At 36.8% G+C, this 23,031-nt stretch overlaps 1 protein-coding gene across 3 annotated transcripts in view; it reads right to left on the bottom strand.

Annotated features, from left to right (window-relative positions):
- Positions 1-23,031, bottom strand: part of MARK1 (microtubule affinity regulating kinase 1) — a 152,371-nt gene that overhangs the window by 47,324 nt on the left and 82,016 nt on the right. For all 3 annotated transcript variants that reach the window (XM_058275244.2, XM_058275243.2, XM_071207748.1), the window contains exon 7: positions 14,659-14,715. In XM_058275244.2, coding sequence (XP_058131227.1) covers positions 14,659-14,715 — 57 coding nt within the window. The remainder of the gene's footprint in view (positions 1-14,658; positions 14,716-23,031) is intronic.

Here is a 23,031-nt window from a genome sequence, read left to right as displayed (position 1 = left end):
TTTTAAAGGTATAATAGCTTGTAATATTTTTATTTTAGAAAATGGAGACAGATGTAGCACACAAGAATATACAATCTAGAATGTGGTATCATTTATGACATCAATATCAGAAAAGCATGTAAATCTGCAGATTTACATCAGATCATAATATTAATGGACCGTGTGTCAAAACCAGCTTAGTTTAATATTCTGATGTAAGAACCTGATCACAGTAAATTTCCAAGGGTGCCTGTGAGTGAGCTGGACTTTGCTCGGTCTCTGTAAACGTGTCTGGATGGGTACCAAGGCTACTGGGCTGCCTCATGACAGCTGGAGGGGGTTTCCTGATCTTCTCCTGGAGGAATGTGTGGATATGGAAAAACTCTCTTTACTGGACTGGAGCAAAAACTCAGGGTGTCGCACTTTATTTTTTGCCGATTTTTTTTTTCATATAAGAAATGGGATGAAAAACTGAGAGTCAAACACATAGAAAGGAGAACAGTCACCATCTTTCTCTTCTTTTGAGGAAGGGATTTCCCCTAATAACAGCTGAGAGACTGAACTGAGAAACAGAAAAATTTGGAGCAGTAGATAATCTGTAAAAGTATGGAGAGATGGGGCCAAAATACAGCATTAGACCTTTAAGAACTGTTTAGCACAGTATTTTCAAACACAGTTCAAACCAGTGCTAGTAATTGACAGGGGTGATGGGAAAGGAAAAAAATAAAAATAAAAATGGACTCCTAGGTAAGGAACAACGTAAGTTAAATTTGGAGGAATGGAGAAAAAGGAAAAAAAATACATCAGAGTTTTAGCTGATAGTTTCCAGTTTCAATCCTTTACAAACCTATTTGGCTATAACCTTTTCTTGACTACTACATATTTCTTATTCCAACTGAAAGCACTGTGTCTTATAAAAACAGAATTGCATAAAAGCATCACTTGAAAGTGTTAAATTTCAAGAGCATGCCAAGTTTGTTCTCTTATTTCAATTTCTAGAAATTTTATTTATAAAATAAGAAAAATCAGATTTCATTAGTGTTAGAAAAAAACAGCTTAAAAATCAAAACAAAAGAGGATATTTAAGAAAAAGAACTGGACTATAAACTCCTTGATGCTGCCTTAATAATTTTTATATTTTCCTTCTCAAACACAGGGTCTATCCAAAAAGTTCAGTGAATGGCGGCAGTAAGGTTACAAGGCAAAATAGGAAGTTTTGCAATTAATTGCCACTTCTGGTGAGGAAGCAGGATATAGAAAAAAGGAACTAATGGGCAGTGTCCTAGAGTGACTTACCCATCTCAGTAAATATATACTATCCATGCCATTATTGCATTGGATGTTACAGAACGGAGGTGGGGAAAGCTGTATTTCCTAGATTCTAATACTTTAAACATTTGTAGTATTATAAAAGACTAGCTAGCATTTTATTCCCTCAAAAGAATTAAGAAGCAGAAAAGTATAAAAAGGGATAAAAACAGAGTATTAATAAAGGCAAAAAAACCTAAAAGATAATTCATAGCAGTCATCCTTCAATTGATACATACAAACAGATAAACACAATTCATGCTAACATTTTTCATAGCAAAATTACCTCATTTGAAAAAAAAAATCTCTATAGCCCTATAAAGTAGTCAGGCTGATCTTATCAATTCCATATTATTTTTGAGACTCAGACATTAAGAAACTTTCCCAATCACACAGTTTAAGAGGTTAAGCTGATTAGAAATCTGGTTCTTCTCATTTCCATTCTAACATTCTTTCCTCAATGTCAGAAAATGAAGAGTTTCCTAGAATATTCATGGTAGAATAAATGGTCTGAAATAAACCATGAAAATTGGGAATGTTAATATGAGGTGCAAAGAGAGTTTCAGGGGATTCCATGAGAGCCAGAGAATTTTGGGGGGAAGAGGGAAGAGAGGAGAGTCAGCAAACTTTTTTTGTAAAGAGACAGGAGGAAATACTTTTGTTCTGGAGGCCACACGGTCTTGCTCTGAAGATTCTCCTTGCTGGCTTGATGAAGTAAGCAGTTGGGAAAGTCCACTGTACAAGGAAGTGCAGGCCACCCCCAGTCTGGGGTCCCCAGCCTCCACAGTCTGGGGTCCCCAGCCAACAGAGAGCAAGGACCTGGAGCCCTCAGTGCTGCAGCCTCAAGGAGACAGATTCTGCCAACAACCTGCGTGAGCTTGCAAGCAGCTCCCCTCCAGCCTCCAGTGAGGCCACAGTCCAGCTGCCTTGCTGAAGGCTGTGGGCTCTGGCCAGAGGAGCCTGTGGAGCTGGGCTCAGACTTCTACCCCACAGAAACCGTGAGGCTGTGTGTTGTTTTAAGTCACTAAGCTTGTAGTAATTTATTACGCAGCAAGAGATGAATCACATAGATTTGGTAAGAATGCTCAGGCCTGTGTGATGGAGAGGCCACTGTGGTGAGGATCAGAGGGCTAGCAGCTACTGTATGAATGAATCTGGAAACAGATCCTCGCAGGCCTGCCCGCAGCCACAGAAGCAAGCCTGAAAGAAGACCCTTCGCGGGGAGCCTCGCAGTGACCGGAGCGCTGGCCCACATCCGACTGCCACTTGATGAGCTGGAATGACCCAGCTAAGCTGCTCCCAGATTCCCCACCCAAAGAAACTGAGAAAGAAACCTGTGTTAGATTTCTAAATTTGGGGGTAATTTAACACGTTTTAGAAGAATTAATGGATCAAAAAATCTTAATGAAAAGTAGAACATATTTAAAACTAAATGACAATAGAACAGTATAAAGTTGTAGATGATATTCAGGGGAAAGCTTGTAGCTTTAAATACACATATTAGAAATTTTAAAAGACTAAATGAAAAAACAAACATTTAACCCGAGAAGCTAAAAAACATAAACTACAGGATAATAAATAATTATAAGGAATTAGACATGGAAATAATAAAAATCAGAAATTAGGGAAAGGAGAAACAAAGAAAAATAAAGGGACCCCACAAAACTGAAAACTGGTTTTCATCTTTGAATAAGTATATAAATTAAATACTAATATATTTATATAATTTTATATTTAAAAATATTAACAAATTAGACAACCCCAAGCAAAGTTGATCAGGAAAACAAACAAGCAAAAGGCACAATTAGAATATGCAAACTCTTAAGAGTTAGGAACTAGAATACAGGTTGCCAGGGGAGGGGATAGGGATAGGGAATGGGAAATCAGGCTTAAAATGTACAGGGAATGATGGTAATGCTTTGGCAGTGGATGTTAGTGATGGCAGCACAACACTGTAAAGACAGCACTGAAATATATATCTTGAATACGATTAAAAGGGGAAATGTTAGCCTTATATATGGTAAAAGAATGAACACTTTAAAAAAAAATCCAAGGAACTACACTACACAAACAGTGAGCCCTAAGTTAAACCATGGACTTTAGTTAATAGTACAATTATAAAAATGTGCTCTCGTCAATTGTAACAAATATTCCACACCAATGCAAGGTGTGTGCATGGGAATCCTGTATTTTATCCATGATTGTCCTGTAAATCCACAACTTCTCTAATAGAAAAATGTTTTTTAAGAAGTAAAAGACAAAAGGCATAAATAATATGGGGAATGAAAAGGGACACAGCTATATATATACATAATTATTATTAAGATAATGATATAAACAATCTCATGCCAATAAATGTGAAACTTAATTGAAAGGGATGATTTCCTTGAAAAGATACAGCAAACCTAAACCATAAAAGACATGGAATTCATAATTAAAAATACACTAAGAAAACCCCCAATCCCCTTCAGTTTTATAGGCACATTCTACCAATCCCTCAAGAAGCAGATACAAACTACTTTACAGACACTGTTCCAGGAATTAGAAATGAGAACATGCTCTCTAGTTCATTTTTAGAGGCAAAACAAGGCATGGATGAGGAAAATAAAGAGGAGGGAAGAAAATCACAGGCCAAACAAACTTAAGAGCACAGAAGCAAAGATCCTTAACTAAAAATCAGCAAATGGAATTCAAACATGTATTAAAAAAAACTTTATTATTAAATAGGGTTTATCCTAGGAAGGCAAGAAAGGATTATCATCATAAGATCTACTTCTGAAATTCACTGTAATGATGAATGAAAAGGGAAAGACCCTTATGAGAATCTCAATAAAGGCAGGAAAAATTTGATGAAATTTCAAAACCCATTCAAAATATAAAAAAAGAAAATCTCTTAGCATCTCAGGAGTAGAAGTACACTTCTTGAGCCTGATAAAAAGCAACTACCAAATCTTAAACTAAACATTACACACAATGGTAGAATGTCAGTGCATTCTCTGTAAAGCAGTAAAAAATAAGAATACATGCTATCACTAATTCTTTTCAACATTAACCTTAAGAAGTAGAGGAACATAAGAAAGCTAAATAAAAGGTTTAAGGAGGGAAGCAGACTTGGCCCAGTGGTTAGGGCGTCCGTCTACCACATGGGAGGTCTGCGGTTCAAACCCCAGGCCTCCTTGACCTGTGTGCAGCTGCCCCATGTGCAGTGCTGATGCGCACAAGGAGTGCCCTGCCACGCAGGGGTGTCCCCTGTGTAGGGGAGCCCCATGTGCAAGGAGTGTGCCCATAAGGAGACCTGCACAGCACGAAAGGAAGTGCAGCCTGGCTAAGAATGGCGCTGCACACACATGGAGAGTTGACACAGCAAGATGACGCAACAAAAAGAAACACAGATTCCCGTGCCGCTGACAACAACAGAAGCGGACAAAGATGAACACGCAGCAAATAGACACAGAGAACAGACAACTGGGGGAAGGGGGGAGAATAAAATAAAAATAAATCTTTAAAAAAAAAAGGTTTAATGAAAAGAAATGAAGGAACAAAACTATAATTATTTGTAAATGATGATTATTTATATAGAAAAAAGTCTATTAGAGGAAGCAGATGTGGCTCAACCAGTTGGGATCCCGCCTACCATATGGGAAGTCCCAGTGCCTCCTACAAGATGGCCAGACGTTGCCTCCCACCACAACTAGCTAGGTGCCGCCCCCACTGCAATGAGCAAATGCCACAAGCCAGCAAATGCCACGGTCTGCAGGGAGCGGATGTGATTCAGGCCACTGGGCACTCGCCTCTCATATGGGAGGTCCCAGGTTCGGTTCCCGGTGCCTCCAAGAGAAAGTGAGCAAACAATGAGCAGAAAGATGAGAGAACCAACTGGGTGAAGAGGGAATAAATAAAGATAAATAAAGTAAGTAAACACATCTTTAAAAGAACGTTAGAACTAAAAAGAGTTCAACAAGGTTTCTAGTGATAAAATCAATATACCGAAACAATTGTGTTCCTATACAACAGCAACAAATGGAGAATATAATTAAATTACCAGTTTTAATCAACAAAAATCTAAAGATATGAAAAAAAAATCTAATAAAAAATGTAGGGGAGCAGGTGTAGCTCAGTGGTTGGAATGCCTGCTTCCCATGTACGAGGCCCTGGGTTCATTCCCTGGCACCTCCTCAAAAAAAAGTACATGACCTTGACAGAAAAATGCAAAGCTTTATAGAAAGAAATAAAGACCCAGAATTAAGAGCTAATTCTTTGAGAAGATCAACAAAATCAATAAATGCTAAGCTAGGTTAGGAAACTTTCTCAATACGATAAAGTGCACATATGAAAAACTGACAGCTCACATTGTACTTAAAGCTTTTCCACTGAGATCAGGAACAAGACAAGGATGCCCACTCTCACCACTGTTATTCAATAATGTGCTAGAAGTTCTAGCTAGACAATCAGAAAAGAAAAAGAAATAAAAGGCACCCAAACAGGAAAGCAAGAAGTAGAACATTCATTATTCACTGATGATATGACCCTATACTTAGAAAATCCTGAAAAATCCACAACAAAACTATCAGAACTCACAGACAATGTCAGCAAAGTGCCGGGATACAGATTAATTCACAATAATCAATAGTGTTTCTATATACTACTAATGAACAATCTGAGGAGGAAGTTAGAAAAAGAATTCCATTTATAAGAGTGACAAGAAATATTTAGGAGTAAATTTAACCAAGGACATAAAAGACCTATATTCGGAAAACTATGAAACATTGCTAAAAGAAACTAATGATGATCTAATAAATGGAAGGATATTCTGTGTTCATAGACAGGAAGACTAAATATCATTGAAATGTGAATTCTACCCAAACCGATCTACAGATTAAAATTTCTAATATCTTCTTTGTACAACTGGAAAAGCTAACTGTCAAATTTATCTGGAATAGCCAAAAACATCTTTAAAAAGAATAACAAAGTTGAAGGACTCTCACTTCCAGGTTTTATTTTATTTTATTTTTTTAAAGATTTATTTATTTATTTAATTCCCCCCCCTCCCCTGGTTGTCTGTTCTTGGTGTCTATTTGCTGAATCTTGTTTCTTTGTCCGCTTCTGTTGTCGTCAGCGGCACAGGAAGTGTGGGCGGCGTCATTTCTGGGCAGGCTGCTCTTTCTTTTCACGCTGGGCGGCTTTCCTCACGGGCGCACTCCTTGCGAGTGGGGGCTCCCCCACGCGGGGGACACCCTTGCGTGGCACGGCACTCCTTGCGTGCATCAGCACTGCGCATGGCCAGCTCCACACGGGTCAAGGAGGCCCGGGGTTTGAACCGCGGACCTCCCATATGGTAGACGGACGCCCTAACCACTGGGCCAAAGTCCGTTTCCCTCACTTCCAGGTTTTAATGCATATTATCTAGCTACAGTGTAAAAACAACATAGTATTGGCATAAAGATAGACTGATCAATGGAATTGAACTTAGGAGTTCAGAAACAGACCCTCACATTTATGATCAAGTGATTTCTGACAAGGCTGTCAAATCTACTCAGCTGAGTCGGAATAGCCTATGCAACAAATAGCGCTGGGAAAATGGATATCTTTATCTAAAAAAAAAAGAAAGAAGACCCTTATCTCACACCTTACACAAAATTAATTCAAAATGGATTAAGCCACTGCTGGTGGGAATGCGGAAGGATCCAACCATTCTGGAGGACAGTATGGCGGTTTCTCAAAAAACTAGCCATAGATTTGCCATATGACCCAGCAATACCACTGCTGGGTATATACCCAGCAGAACTGAAAACAAGGACACAAACCGATATATGTACACCAATGTTCATAGCAGCATTGTTCACTATCGCCAAAAGTTGGAATCAACCCAAATGCCCATCAACAGATGAGTGGATCAATAAAATGTGGTATATACACACAATGGAATACTACTCGGCTGTAAGAACAAACACACTACAAACACATGTGATAACATGGATGAATCTTGAGAACCTTATGTTGAGTGAAGCAACCCAGACATTGAAGGACAAATACTACATGACCTCAATGATATGAAATAAACAAGCTGCCCTAGATAGCAAGAGACTGAACGATAGGCTTACAGGAAATCGGAGGGTGGAGGAAGGATATGAGCCGATGTCTGCAGGGGTGGAATTTAAGACGAGATGGTGGTAAGTATGAACACAAAGAAGAGATAAAATGGGGGCAAGGGGTTGCCTTTGGTTGGGGCTTTACGGGTTTGAGGGTGGCTGGGGAGGGATGGTTGGGTAACGTTGCCCAAAAGTGGGGGGAGGGAGGGGGAGCATACGAACACAGGAGAGGGTCAGGAGGTGGTGGAGAGTAAAATGCCGAGAAAATCATATCAAAATATAATAAAGAGGGTTACCTGTTTAGAATGCTCGGAGGGGAGGGTCTGATGCAGGACGGGCTCCTGGGGAATGCCTAAATGCTCATTCTGCCAGAGTGGGTGACACCATGGGGTAGAATCCCAAGTAGTGAGAGTGGGGGTGGACCCACATCCTGGGGAGGACTAATGCCACCAAATAGAGGGAACTGTATCCCTCGAGAGAAAGGGTGGCTCCCAGGGCATTGGGGCAGTTGAGCAAGTTAGGCCCTGAACACTATTCCATCTATCTCTGGAAGTGGCTCCTCAGGAAACGGAGGTTGGCTGTCACTGTGGGCACCAAGGTGGAAGGGAAAATGGACGTTAAATGTGTGGAACCAAAGTAAAAGGGGGGCAAGAGAGGAGTTTTTTGAGAGTACACAAGGATGGATATAAAACATGTAATATTATACCATAACATATAGGAGATGACAGACTGATAATGTAAACCATAATGTAAAACATAGGATAACTAAAAATGTAAAGAACTGTGTATCCTAAAGTATGCACCATAATGTAAGCACAGATATTACCTTGTTAGAAAGCTAATATCTCAGACTCTGTACATCACCTTAAGTAAATATGATGTGAATAGGGTGTAAGAGTATCGCTGTGGAAGGAAAAAGGTTTTGTGGTGGATGTATGGGAGTGCTGTATATTATATATATGCATTGCTGTGGTCTAGGACTCCTGTGAAGAAATGCTGAATAATTAGGGGGGGGGGGGGAAAGGATAGGATGTGGAATTTTTTCAAGTCAACATTCTTTATCTAAGTTCTTTATCTAACTTTATCCAAGTTCTTTATCTATCCTTTAAACCCATCGCTATATGCCATTCCCTAGTAAGGGACCATGACATTATATTGGGCTTCAAATTTCGGGGAGCTCTGGACCACAGAGTGTCTCAACAATGGCAATGGAGGGATACTGGTATGGGATACCAATGACAGGTGATATATGGCTGACAGGGAGCTGTACAGAACATATATCCAGGGGGCATCGTAATGATTGGATATACTCATAGTGGCAACAATTAAAAACCACAGCAGGGGGGGTACTGAGTTCCTGGCCAGTGGTGCTCTGTCGCGGTCCCTAGGGGAGCAGCGACAGTCTCCCAGGTACAGCGGCGGGGACCTGGAGGGAGTGAGGGTTCAACAGTGAGCCCCTGATGCTAATGACTATGCTTGTGAGCTGATAAACCTAAAATAAGAACAAGGCCTAGAGCAACATTGTGCCTGGGAATTTCCTCCTGTCAGCCTTCATGTTACTCAAATGTGGCCAGTCTCGAAGTCAAACTCAGCATGTAAATGCAATGCCTTCCCTCCAGCGTGGGACATGACACCCGGGGACGAGCCTCCCTGGCAACGAGGGACCACTATCAAATACTAACTGATGATGCAACTGGAAAAGGACCTTATATGGAAGGTTCAATGCGGATCAGCAGAATATCCATGTCTACATAAAATAACATGACTTTAAAATGCTGTTTGACCTAAAATAAGGGGGAAATGGAAAGGAGAAATGAGTTTATATGGCTACGAGTTTCTAAAAAAGAGTCTGGAGGCTGGCAGAAGGATTGCCCTCATGCACAACTGAGCAGAGTCAGAGAGACAGATAAAGCAGATACAACCCCCAGATATTGGTTCCTTTGAAGGCTAAAGAGACCCATGAGAGTTATGGCCATGGCCGATGGGGTTAACTACCAGGGCAGATGGCCCCTCTTTGGAAATGGTGTTTATGTGTGATGAATCTGGACTCAGATGGGATCTCCCTTCATAAGACTTTCATGCTAATGTGCTGGAGGTGCAGTTAACGTTGGGATTTAAGATATATTTAGGGGATTTGAATCTCTGGACTGACAATGTGATAGCCAGGTCCTGAGCCTCAACAGACTCCAGCACCTACAATCTGACATATTGGGCTCACCACACTCAGCTAAGATGGAGTTGAAGAAGGACAATCACCACACCATGGAGCCTAGAGTGATTACAACTGAAAATGGGAGGATTGCATCCAGCATCCATGTGGAATTTGAGCCTCTTCTTGACATAGAGGTGCAATGGACACAACCAATCCAATGTCCACATAGAAGAGGTGGTATTGGATTGAGAAAAGTGGACATGGTGGACGATGGGTATGGGGAAAGGCAGGAAGAGATGAGAGGTGGAGGTGTCTTTGGGACATGGAGCTGCCCTGGATGGTGCTTCAGAGGCAATCACCGGACATTGTAAATCCTCACAGGGCCCACTGGATGGAATGGAGGAGAGTATGGGCCATGATGTGGACCACTGACTATGAGGTGCAGAGGTGCCCAAAGATGTACTTACCAAATCCAATGGATGTGTCATGATGATGGGAACGAGTGTTTTGGGGGGGAGAGGGGGGGTGGGGGAGTGGGGTTGAATGGGACCTCACATATATATTTTTGATGTAATATTATTACAAAGTCAATAAAAAAAAAAACAAAAAAAACAACAAAAAAACAAACAAAATGGATTAAGGACCTAAACATAAAAACTAGAACAATAAAACTCTTAGAAGAAAATTTAGGGAAACGTCTTCAAGATCTTGCAGTTGCTGGTGGTTTTTGGACCTTACACCCAAAACAAATACTCTTGCTCTTCAAAAGCCTGTTTTGTCACAAAAGTAAAAAGGCAGCCTACTCAATATGAAAAAATCTTCAGAAACTATATATCTGATAAAGGATTGATCTCCATGTTATATAAAGAGATCACACAATGACAAAATAACAAGCAACTCCATTAAAAATGTGCAACGTAATTGAACAAACATTTTTCTGAAGTGGAAATACAAATGGCCAAAAGATACATGAAAAGATGTTCAACATCACTAGCTATTAGGGAAATGCAGATTAAAACTACAATGAAACATCATCTCATACCTTAAAGAATGGTCATTATTAAAAGAACAGGAGACTTCAAGTGCTCTCCAGGATGTGGAGAAATAGGAACACTCCTTCACTGTTGGTGGGAGTGTAAAATGGTGCAGCCTCTGTGGAAGACCATCTGGTAGTTCCTCAGAAACTAAATATAGAACTGTTACGTGATCCACAAGTCCTTCACTAGGAATATATTTAGAAGAACTGAAAGCAAGGATGCGAACAGATACACGCACAACAGCGTTCACAGTGGCATTATTCACAGTTGCTAAAAGAATGAAACAACCTAAGTGTCCGTCAACCGATGAATGGATAAACAAGATGTGTTATAATCACAGAATGGAAAATTATTCAGCTGTAATAAGAAATCAATTGGGGAAGCACATGACAACATAGAGGAACCTTGAGGATATTATGTTGAGTGAAATAAGCTAGACAAAAAAGAACAAATATTGTATGGTTTCACTGATATGTACAAAATACAATGAGTAGTCTTATGGAGTTGGACTATGGAGTATAGGCTGGTGGGAGATGGAATGTGGGATGAGAAGGGGGAGAAGATGCTGGATTTATATTTATTAAGATCAAATGTAAATATGTAGTAATAGTTGGACTTGGTAGTAACACCTTATAATAAATGTAACAAACACTGTTGATTTATGGATGTGATTGTGGCTGAAAAGAGTAGTCTAGGAGGATTAGTGTGAGTTGGAGGACAGCTAGAGGATAATATTGGGAATATATAACAATGATTTTGGAATTAGATGGGGATTGTGGTTAATAATACAAATTCAGGAATGTTCTCTACTAGAGGGTGTTAAGAGTATGGTGATAGGGAAACATAATTAATGTAATTCATGAACTATATAGTTAATATCATAATACTTTTGTACCAAAAGCAAAGTTGGTACTATATTAACTCTAAAGGCTGAAAAAACAAAATATGGGGTTTGGTTTTCTGAGCTATGAATACAATTAAGCATTTGGTTACTCTTCCTCATTTTTTTCCATTAGTAAAAAGACCCTGACTATGTCATATAATTAATCTATGTTCATCTGGTTATTTTTCTGAACATGAGAGGAACAAATGAATTAGCCATTGGAATTAGATGAGATAAATGTGCTGAAAAAGAATTTTTTAGGAGTAATATTTCCATAACTTGCTGTGCTGCCTTTTTCTGTTCTTTTACCTTTGTGAATTTGAAAAAAGTTGTTAATTAAAAAATAAAAATTAAATCAATAGAAAGATATACCATGTTTATGGATGGAATAACTTGATATAACAAAGATGGTAATTTCCTCTCAATTAATCTATAACTCAATGTTATTCCATATGAAATCTCAAGAAAGCTTTCTATAGAAATTGATGAATTAATAATAAAATCTATACTGAAGCATGAAGAGTCAAAAGGGTCATTACGTATTTCAATAATGAGGGAAGAACCATTCTATGAGGTATAAGGACACAATATAAAGCTATTACATGTTGAAACAAGAGGTGGTATACAGCTGTATGGAAAGACAACAGACCAATGAAAAAGAAGAAATTTTGGAAAGAGACCCACATAGTCATGATAACTAGGCAGTAAAAGAATCACTAGGGGACGGATGGTTCAATAAAGACTGTTGGGACAACTGGCTATCCACATGCAGAAGGATAAACCATATAAAAAAATAAATTTGCATTTTAAGTTATAATGTGCCTTAGCAAAATAAAATATCAAATATCATAGAAGTATATAAATCAATGGGAGTGGATGTGGCTCAAGTGGCTGAGCATCTGGTTGCCACATGGGAGGTCCCGGTACCTCCTAAAAGCAAAACAAACAAACAAAACCAACTCAGGGGAGCCGATGAGCTGCCTCTCCATGTATGAGGCACCGGGTTCAATCCCCAGGCCCGGTAACTTGAAAATAAAAAGAAACCACGGATGTCTTTCCCCATCACAGTACGGAGTGCAAACTGATTTTTGGGGAATCTCTAATGTTCTATAGGATAGATATTCAACAATTTACTTATTCCTGTGTTGATGGAACTTTAAGTTATTTCACTTTTTTCTTGCTTTTAAAAATAATGCTGAAAGAACCATCAATGTAGGTTAAAACCTTTAAGTGAAAGGTTGTTGAGGAACAGGATATTTACCATATTCTTGAAGTATCTACAGATTACTTATTACTTACAAAGCTATTTTTACAATGGAGAATATTTTCCTATCAAAAATACTTAATCTGAATCTAACAAATTAGATAATCTGTAATGTGGGATTTTCTATAAAATAATTGGCCAGGATTCTTAGAAATATCAGTATCATAAAATCAGAAGACTAGAATGAAAGGAAACTAAAGATACCAATGAATGAATCTTTATTGGTTCAATGTTTTAAAAACCTGCAAAAGCCTTTTGGGGATAAAAAGATAAATCTGAATATGGACTATACGTTAACACATGATAATGTTATCGATGATAACAAATCGATGTTGAGTTTCTTGAATGAGACAATGACAAGGTGGTTATGTACAGGAATGTTTTTGCTATATATACTGAAACAGAGGATAATGCTCTCTGACTCAACAATAACAAAATGTACACATAACTACACAAACATACATAGAGGAGAGGGAGGAAGAAAGCAGATATGGCAAAATGCTAAGTGGATGATATTCAGGTTTTGATTGTACTCTTCAATTTTTCTATAGGTCCTCAAATTTTCATATGAAATGTTAGGGGATGCTGCCCATCTTTGTATATTTATATTTGTACAATTTTGTGAATGCTGTTACATAATAAATTCCTGCAAGTGGAATAAGGGTATTTGCATTTACAATTCTGAAAGAAAATGCCTAAATGCCCCAACATGCTATATACATGCCACCATAGCTCATAGGTTTTTATAATTCCTGCTCTCATTACCATAAATTTAAAATGGTATGTAGCTTTGTTCTGAATTTTATCTTTTAATCAAGATTTGCTTTGGAAGAGGTTTTTAAAATTTTATTTCAAAGTGTTATAAAGCTTTTTATTTATTTTTTGGAGGGGTGGAGCTATTCTTTTACATTTATAGTGTGAGAACATAGCCTATTGGATATTTCCTTCATAGCCTAATATATGATTCATTATCTTAAACTTTTCTACGAGCTTTTTGGTAGAGTATACATTCTTTGTTAGGGATAGCTTTGTACAGTGATCTATTAAAGTAAGCTTGTTAATTTTTATTCAAACCATCTGGCCTTTGATGGATTCTGCTATCAGTTATTGTGACCAACACATTTAATGAAAACCTATCACAGAAATCGGGCACATCACTTTTTGAAAGAATAACAATCCACAGACCATAAATAACCCCTAAAGAAAAATAAATAAGCATTTCTGCTCAGAAATAGAATGTGCAAGATAGTTTTTAAATTGGAACCATCCCCACACCTCACAAAAAGGGAGGGGGACGTAAGAATGTGAAAATGTAGTAATTTCAACATTTAAAAGCTCTATATTTTAGGGTCATTTATAAAGTATATTAAAATATTATTAAGATGTCTGATTAATCACTAATCCTTATACTCTAAGTTTATACTAACGACATGCATTCACACTAATCGCACACATTTAATGTTCATAAAAACATTTTAAAACTTTCCTTATTTCTTTGATCTTTGACAGAAAGAACGAGCATTATCTGTTTTTTTTCTTTAGGTACCAGGACCGGGGATTGAACCCCAGACCTTGTATGTGGGAAGTCAGTACTCAAACCACTAAGCCACACTGGCAACCCGAGCTTGAGCTTTCACATCAGACAAACCTGGATTTTTGCCCTGATTGTGTTCTTGATGGAATGGGATCTTGGGCATTTTTAGGTGGGGTCAAAGTTCCACATTTATTTATTAAAATAAACAAACTAGTGGCAAATCAGTCATTAATGTTAACTTTTCATTCTTATTTTCTTCATATGCTCAGTGAATATGCTCTTTCATAAAATTGCTGAGAGGATTAAGTTAAAACTAATTACCTGGTACAGTGCCTGTTACTATTAAGCAATCAAAACAATGGCATTAATATTGCTAAATATTAAGAATTTTGTTATAAAGTCAGTTTCTTACCTTAAGATCACGGTGAACAATGCACTTTTGATGACAATACTGCACAGCAGATACTATCTGTAACAAATATTTGGAAAAAAGGGTCAAAATGATTTTATGGTAAAAAGCATACTGATTGCTCCCCAATTTTGACCTCCAATTTAGATAGATAAATTACTAACTCAGATTTCAAGGTAATACTTAATCATTTCACTATTTAATTCATAAAACTAAACATATTAAAGGTAAAGCGATGAAATTTTTGCCTTTAAATGTAGAAAGGTAAAAAAGTAACATTCTCTTGCTAAAACAGGCTAAAATATTTCTTTGCCACAGTTCATGAGGATGTTTTAATGGGGTTATATTTTTTCATTTACATGATCAAACGTACAATTTGTAGTTTGGGTTAAATAATTCATTCCAGTATTAAAATAAGAGCTTTGGCACAAATGAATCAATATTTTAAGAAAGGTGGCTTGAGTTCAAAAAGCAAAAACTCTATTCTAGGAATTATATCAAATACGTTCAAGGTATGTTTCTTTCATGAGGACAATTTATTCGGAAGTAATCAATGTGGTATTTAGCAACATCGATACATCTGTTCTTGTAAAATCAGAGGGGAAATTTTTTGAGATTTAAAAAAAACCAATCATCAAAAGAAAAGAGGGAAAAGTGAAATTTAATCTTAGATCTGAGGCAAAATATTCTTTTATATGCAAGGGCCAAATAGGGAAGAAGCTAGTTTAAGGGCCAAAAATATAAATGTGAAATAAATTATAAACAATGCTATATACAATGCTCTTATAGTTATTAATATTTACTTTATTACATAAAATACAGGAATGGAAAGAACCTGATAGCAATCAATTAAGACTTACTTTGTACATATAATATCTGATACTTAGGAGGACAACCATTTTAATGCATATAACATTCAATTCTGTGGACTCAGTTAACGCAAACAGTTTGAATGTTGGTTAGGCATTTACAAATGGAGACAGAAATGAGATTTAAGTCTAAAGGTGATGTGAAACACAACCATGCTAACAGGAATATGGGTTAAAACGAAAAAAGAACTTCAAAGTGATAGAAGTGAATCTGATATTTCAGTATTATAAAATTTTCTAATGTGTATTAAAAATGCTTCAAAGGCAGAGGAGACATGAATTAGAAACAAAATTAGCAATACACAATGTAGTTCAGTTAAATTCATTTGGATTCAAGTTATTTATTGAGTACCTGCTATATGCGAGAAAAGGTGCTGGTTGTAGAGGCATACAAAGATGAATATGGGCTTTGCCCTTAAAAAGCTACATGGGCTTTGCCCTTAAAAAGCTTACAATCTAATTAGGAAGAGAAAACACATATGGTAGTAACTATAATACAAGGTAGAATGACAGAAGCAGAAATACAAAGTAGTAAGAAATATTAAAAAAATAATTTCAGTTGGAAATGCTTCCTGTGCTATTTGATCTAAGCCATCCTTGAAGGATAGTCATATTTTAATAGTGGAATGGGAGGTGGCAGTAAGGTGGTAAAACACATCATCAATCAGGGACAAAGCGTACCTGAACAACAGTGGAAACGTATGTGGGAAAACAGTGGATAGTAAGCGTTAAACCTTGACAGGCTGGTAAAAGTCCCTGAATTCCAAACTAAGCAGGTACTGCTTTGAAAGGGTGATTGTGAATGATCAATTTTAAGTGTGAGTCCCAAAAATACAGCAGAAGTCAATGATGAATATCTGTACTATTTGTTTCATTAAACTATATGCTTCAAAATTTTAGTACCTAATATTCCTTTATTAAAATATGCACATTAGCCAAGAGATAATATAAATTTATATGCACATATTAATGTACTTTACTGATTATATTAAATAGGCTATAAGGTTATTTTTGTATCATATATGACAGAAATTTTCTGGTAATGATATTACCTGTTACAGGTCACACACTTATAAAGATACAGTAAAAGCATGTTATGTACAATGATTTGGTTATGAAACATGACCAGAGGTCAAACATTTCAAATTGGAGACAATGGTCTCTAGGAAAGCAGTTCTATAAACATTTCTGAAGCCACAAATTTTCTGATCTAAACCCTTAAGACTTGAAGGATAATTAGGAAAAAGCTGTGTAGGAGGCATGCATTTTCCCTAAACTCTATGATCTCTGAGATAATAGACAAAAGTGGTGGTTTATAATACTACCACATTTGCCTAGCACTGGGTAGTTTCTGCTTGAAAGAAATTTCTGGCATGTTCTGCTGTGTCACTGCAAGAATCGCCACCTACAAATCCAACTTTTACTGTATTATTCCATTCTCTGATCTTCCCATCCCAAAAAGTATTATACATCCATAAAAGGGATTTAGGATCTTCCCTATACTCTATTATGAAGCTTGAAAATGTAATATACAATCAGCCACACACTGACTCTAAGACCACACATGCCAGTGTTTTGCAATGAAATATGGCTGTTGGAATACTTGTAATTACTTAGAAGTGGTCATATTTTAACTGAAAGCCTTGATTTTGGAAGAATGCATCAATATTATGATTTCCCTGCAGGCCTTCAAATCATAAAGAATACAGAGGCACTGTATGGGTGATTTTGGTTAAAGTGGCTATAAACCGTCCTAGTGCCTTTGAAATTTCTAATAATGGGGTCAATCCTTGCATATCCTTCTATATTATATCCTTACCAGTATCTTACATCCCTTCCCTGTTAATATACAAAAATAATTTCACAAAACAAAACAAAAAAAGTATGTTTATTAATTCCTTAGGAGTTTTAATTAATCCATAATGGAAAATAAAGCTTCTAAACAATAAGTTAAAAACAAATAGAGAGGATTGTGGGAAGAGGGCAGAGGCACAGTAGGAAGCTGCAGCAATCAGTCCCTCTACCAGAACAACTATTACAGAGGCAGGAACTGTCTGAGTTAACTATTTTGTAATGCTGGCGTACAGCAGAAAACTGTGCAGCATCCGGGAGAGCAGGAGGAAGACGATTGGTTTGAATTTTTTGGTATGTATGTTGTTATGTAACTCCACTTCTTACTTCCTACAGGTACTAAAATAAAAATGCATAAAAAGTAATGATAGGTCTAAGGTTTTGGAAATACAGCAGACAAAGACAGAACCTGTAATAAGTACAAAAAATGCTGGGAAGATGAAGGGGTATAGGAACAGTGTATGGGTATGCTATTGACGTCAAAGTTATCAAATCAAATATAATTGTTATATATATTTAGGACGTTAACCACATGGTAACAAGGAAAATAGTAGAAGAACATATAGAGAAATGAGAAGGGACCCAATATAGTACAATATAAAAATCAAATAAGAAAGTAGGGATTAATGAAAGAACTGAGGGGAAAAAGATGTAAGCCTTACGAAGACTAAATTAGATAGCCTAGATGAAAGAGAAAAATTCCTAGAAACACACAAACTGACTCAAGAAGAAATAGAGTTCAACAAACCAATAACTAGTAAAAAGATTGAATAAATCATCAAAAACTTCCTGACAAAGAAAAGCTCAAGACCAGATTACTTCACAGGAAAATATTACCAAACATTCTAAGAATCAACACCAATTCTGCTCAAACTCTTCCAAAAAACTGAAGAGGAAGGAACACTCCCTAACTAATTTTATAAGGCCAACCATCAACTTATATAAAAACCAGGGGAAGTGGATGTGGCTCAAGCAAGTGGGTGTCCACCTCCCACATTGGAAGTCTTGGATTGCCGGTGCCTCCTAAAGAAGATAAGCAGATGCTGCAACTGCGCAACGAGCAGGCGCCACAACCACTGCAATGAACAAACACCACAACCACTGCAACCAGCAGACCCTGCAGCCACCAAAACCAGCAGATGCTGCAACCAGCAGGGAGTGGAAGTAGCTCAGGTAGAGGGGCGCTCACCTCCCACACGGGAGGTCCCGGGTTCAGTTCCCAGTGCCTCCTAAAAGAAAATGAGCAGACAGATGAGGGAGCCATCTTGGGGGGGAGGGGCAGGGTGGCAAATAAAAAAAAAAGAACAAATAATTCATTTGGAAAAAAAAACAGGTAAAGGTAATACAATAAAAGAAAATTACAGACCAATTTCTCTTATGACTACAGATGCAAAAATCCTCAACAAAATACTAGCAAACTGAATTCAACAGCACATTAAGAGAATTACACTCCCTGGTCAAGTGGGATTTATCCCAGGTATGCAAGAATGGCTTACTATAAGAAAACAAATTACATAATATACCACATTGAATGAATAATGTGAAAAAAACATCACCATCTCAATGGACAAAGCAGAAAAGTCATTTGACAAAATCCAGCACTAGATCTTGATAAAACTAGTGCTAGAAAACTAGGCATAGAAGGAAACGCCCTCAACATGATAAAGAGCAGATATGAAAAATGCACAGCTAACACCATTTCTTAATGGTGAAAGACTGAAGGCATTCCCTTCAAGGTAAGGAACAGGACAAGGATGCCCAATGTCACCCCAAGACTAAACTTTGCCCTGGAAGTTCCAGCCAGAGAAATTGGGCAGGAAAGGTATAAAAGGCATGACAACTGGGAAGGAAGGAGTATAACTCTTCCTATTTGCAGATGACATGATCCTATATATGGAAAGCTTGAAAGACACACAACAAGCTACTAGAGCTAATAAATGTACTCAGCAAAGTGGTAGAGAACAAGATCAATACCCCAAACCAGTAGTGTTTCTATATACTAGTAATGAATGATCAGAATGAGAAATCAAGGGGAAAAATCCATTTACAAAAGCAACTAAAAGAATCAATAACCTAGGAATAAATCTAATCAAGAATGAAAAAGACTTTTACATAGAAAACTACAAAACAGTGCTAAAAGATATCAAAGGCCTAAATACATGGAAGAACACTCATGTTCATGGATAGGACTAAATACTACCACAATGTCAATTCTACCCAAAGCAATTTTTAGATTCAAAGCAATTCCAATCGAACTCCCAAAAGCCTTCTTTGCAGAAATGAAAAAGCCAATCATCAAATATATATAGAAGGATAAGGGGTTCCAAATAACTAAAACCATCTTAAAAAAGAAGAACAAAGTTGGAGGACTCACACTCTCTCATCTTACAACTCATTACAAAGCTGTAGTAATCAAAACAGCATGGTACTGGCACAAAGACAGCCATACAGACCAAGGGAATCAAACACAGTTCAGAAATCAATTCTCACATTTATGACTAACTGATTTCTGACAAAGGGGCAAAGACCACTCAATTGGGAAAGAATCTTCAACAAACAGTGCTGGGAAAAATGGATCCCATATGCAAAAGAACAGAGGTGAACGCCTACCTCACATCTTATTAAAAATTCAAATCCAAATGGATCAAAGACCTAAATATAATACAGAACTATAGAACTCCTAAAAGAAAACAAAGGTAAGCACCTTTAGGATCTTATGTTAGGCTATATTTTCTTAGACTTCACACTGAAAGCACTAGCAACAAAATTAAGAATTGGACCTCATCAAAATTAAAAGTGTTTGCGCCTCGAAGGACTTAATCATGAAAGTAAAATGACAACCTACACATGGGAGAAAATATTTGGAAACCACATATACCATAAGGGTTTACTATCCAGAATACATAATGAAATCCTTCAACTCATTAATGAAAGACTATTACCCCACTAAAAAATGGGCCAAAGATTTAAATAGACATTTCTCCAAAGAAGATATACAAACGACCAGAAACACATGAAAAGATGTTTAATATTATTAGCCAGCAGGGAAATGCAAATCAAAACCACAATAAGATACCATTTCACACCCACCACAATGGCTAATATTAAAAAAATAATTTAAAGAACAAAAAGGGAAAATTTAAAATGTTGGGGAGCGAATGTAGTGCAAGTGGTTGAACGCCTGCTTCCCAGGTATGAGGTCACCAGTTCAATCCATGGTACACCCTAAAAACAAGCAAACCAACGAGAAAACCAATTCTCACTGGGGAGCAGATGTAACTCAGTGACTGAGCACCTGCTTCCCACATACAAGATCCTGGGTTCAATCTCCAGTACCTCCTAAAAGAAAAAAATGTTGCACCAGATATGGAGAAACAGGAAGACTCATTCATTGTTGGAGGGAATATAAAATGATGTAGTCACTGTGGAACTGTCTGGCAGTTCCTCAGATAGTTAAGTATAAAATTACCACATGGCCCAGCAATCACACTTCAAGGAATACGACCTAAAGAATCGAAAGCAGGAATTTGAATTTCACATCGTGAAATGTGCAGCACTTTCATAATTGCCAAAGGATGGAAGGAACCGAAGAATCCATTAAACCAATGGCTGGATCAACAAAAAGTACTATATACACACAGTGGAATATTATCCAGATGTAAAAAGGAATGAAGTTCTGATGTATGTGACAACATGGATTAATCTTGAAGATAATGTTGAGTGAAATAAGCCAGTCACAAAAGGACAAATATTGTATGATCTCACTGCTATGAAATAAGAACAGGCAAAGCCACACAGTCAGAATCTAGAATATAGGGTACCAGGGGATGGGGTGGATTAAAGAATGGAGAGCTAAGGCTTACATTGCACAGACTCTCTATTTGGGATGATGGAAAATGGTAGTGATGGTAGAATAACACTGTGGATATAATTAACTGAACTTTGTATTTAATGTGTTTAAAAGGAGAAATTTTTGGTTGTACATATGTTACTAGAGTAATCTTTTTTTTTTTAAGTCACGGAACTGCACAGTGGAGTGACCCTACCTTAAACCACTGACTGCAGTTAATGTTACAATTATAAAAATATACTGTCATCAATTGTAACAAATGTATCACACCAATGCAAGGTGTTAATAATAGGGTGGTATACTGGAATCCTGTATTTTATGCATGATTGTTCTATATACCTAGAACTTCTTTTAAAACTATATATATATTTATATATAGTTTAGGCAGAAAACTATAATATTTGTGCTTTATCCCTGATTTTAAAAAATGAGTTAATTGCCTATTTTTTCTGTAAACACATAATAGATATTAAGCACATAAAATATTTGCAATAAATGAATAATTATAAAGAAAATATTTCCAATTACTTTACATTTTAAGTAGCATTCTTATGACAAATACTCAACCCCTACAATGTAAGGAAATGAAGCAGATTTAAAAATTGAGATTTTATTTCAAAATACTAGCCAACTTTAATAGTTATTTGGATTTATATGAAAATATATATGTTCCAACTTCCTATTCTGCTCCTTCACATCAGTAAGGACGGCACATTCTTTAAAATAGCAAGCAACTTCTCTAATTTCATGTAGTACTTGGCACATTCTATGTACACAGTATTTTTTTAGTAAGTAAAAGCAGTTGACTAAAAAGAACAAAAATTAAAGGTAAGGAGCAACAGTTTTAAAACATACATAAGGATCCCAACAGGAATATTTAATGCCAGTTGGAATTTTCTTGCTGGTCTACTACTAGAACTACTGTGACTGACATTTAAAGAATAATAATATTTAATGTGATGACTGCAGTTCTTTACTTAAGAGTAAGATTGGAATTCAATCCAAGGATAGCAAAGAATTAATAAGCAGTAGGTGGCTGAGCACCATTTGGTTTCTCACTACCAGATACTGTTAGATTCAGCTAACTTCAGATGAACGTCTCTAGGAATCTATCCTTAATGAAAGGGCTATGTGTATCTTTGGTACTCAGCATTTCTTAAACTGTGTTTAAGAGCAACACTTAGGTGAGATAGTAATAACAGAGGTTCTACAAAACAAACTCACTCAATTCACTGTCAAGCAATCTGGGGAATGCTACATTAATTAAAAAAAGGTTAAATAGGCTTTTCTTCTTCTCCTCCCATTCCAGACTTCTCAGGTTTTGTAATATGTTGAAATACAGATAACTGTCTCAGCGGAAGTTTGTTCCCCCCAATGGTAGAATTAGTGTTCATGTTTACAGAACAGGTCATTTTTAAACCAAAGATTTAAAATTCAGTCAGGTAAAGTTTTGGATATGGTAAACTTGCTGCTGAAAATTTACTTCAGTAAATTTAATGAACAAATTACAATTCAGTAATTTGTCATTTTATAATAACCTATAAAGCAGGCTTATTTTAATCACTAGTTCCTAAACTGAAAAATAAAAACCTAGATGGACTTAACAAGTTGTTTCTTATTTTATCATTTCTATAACAAGTTATATTCAAGTTGAACTGGCAACATGAATATTTTACCATACTTTTCTGCCATATTTTCAAGATTCCATGCCTACTTGGCAATATAAAATTGAATGCATTCTTTAAATCTACAAAAATATTGGAATTATAAAAGAAAACAATACACAAACCTCTTAAATAGTAACAC

Source organism: Dasypus novemcinctus, chromosome 13, assembly GCF_030445035.2.
Source record: "Dasypus novemcinctus isolate mDasNov1 chromosome 13, mDasNov1.1.hap2, whole genome shotgun sequence".
In the NCBI taxonomy this organism is placed as follows: Eukaryota; Metazoa; Chordata; class Mammalia; order Cingulata; family Dasypodidae; genus Dasypus; species Dasypus novemcinctus.
Note: the sequence above shows the minus strand (reverse complement) of the source record. Positions and strands in the feature narration are given on the sequence as shown.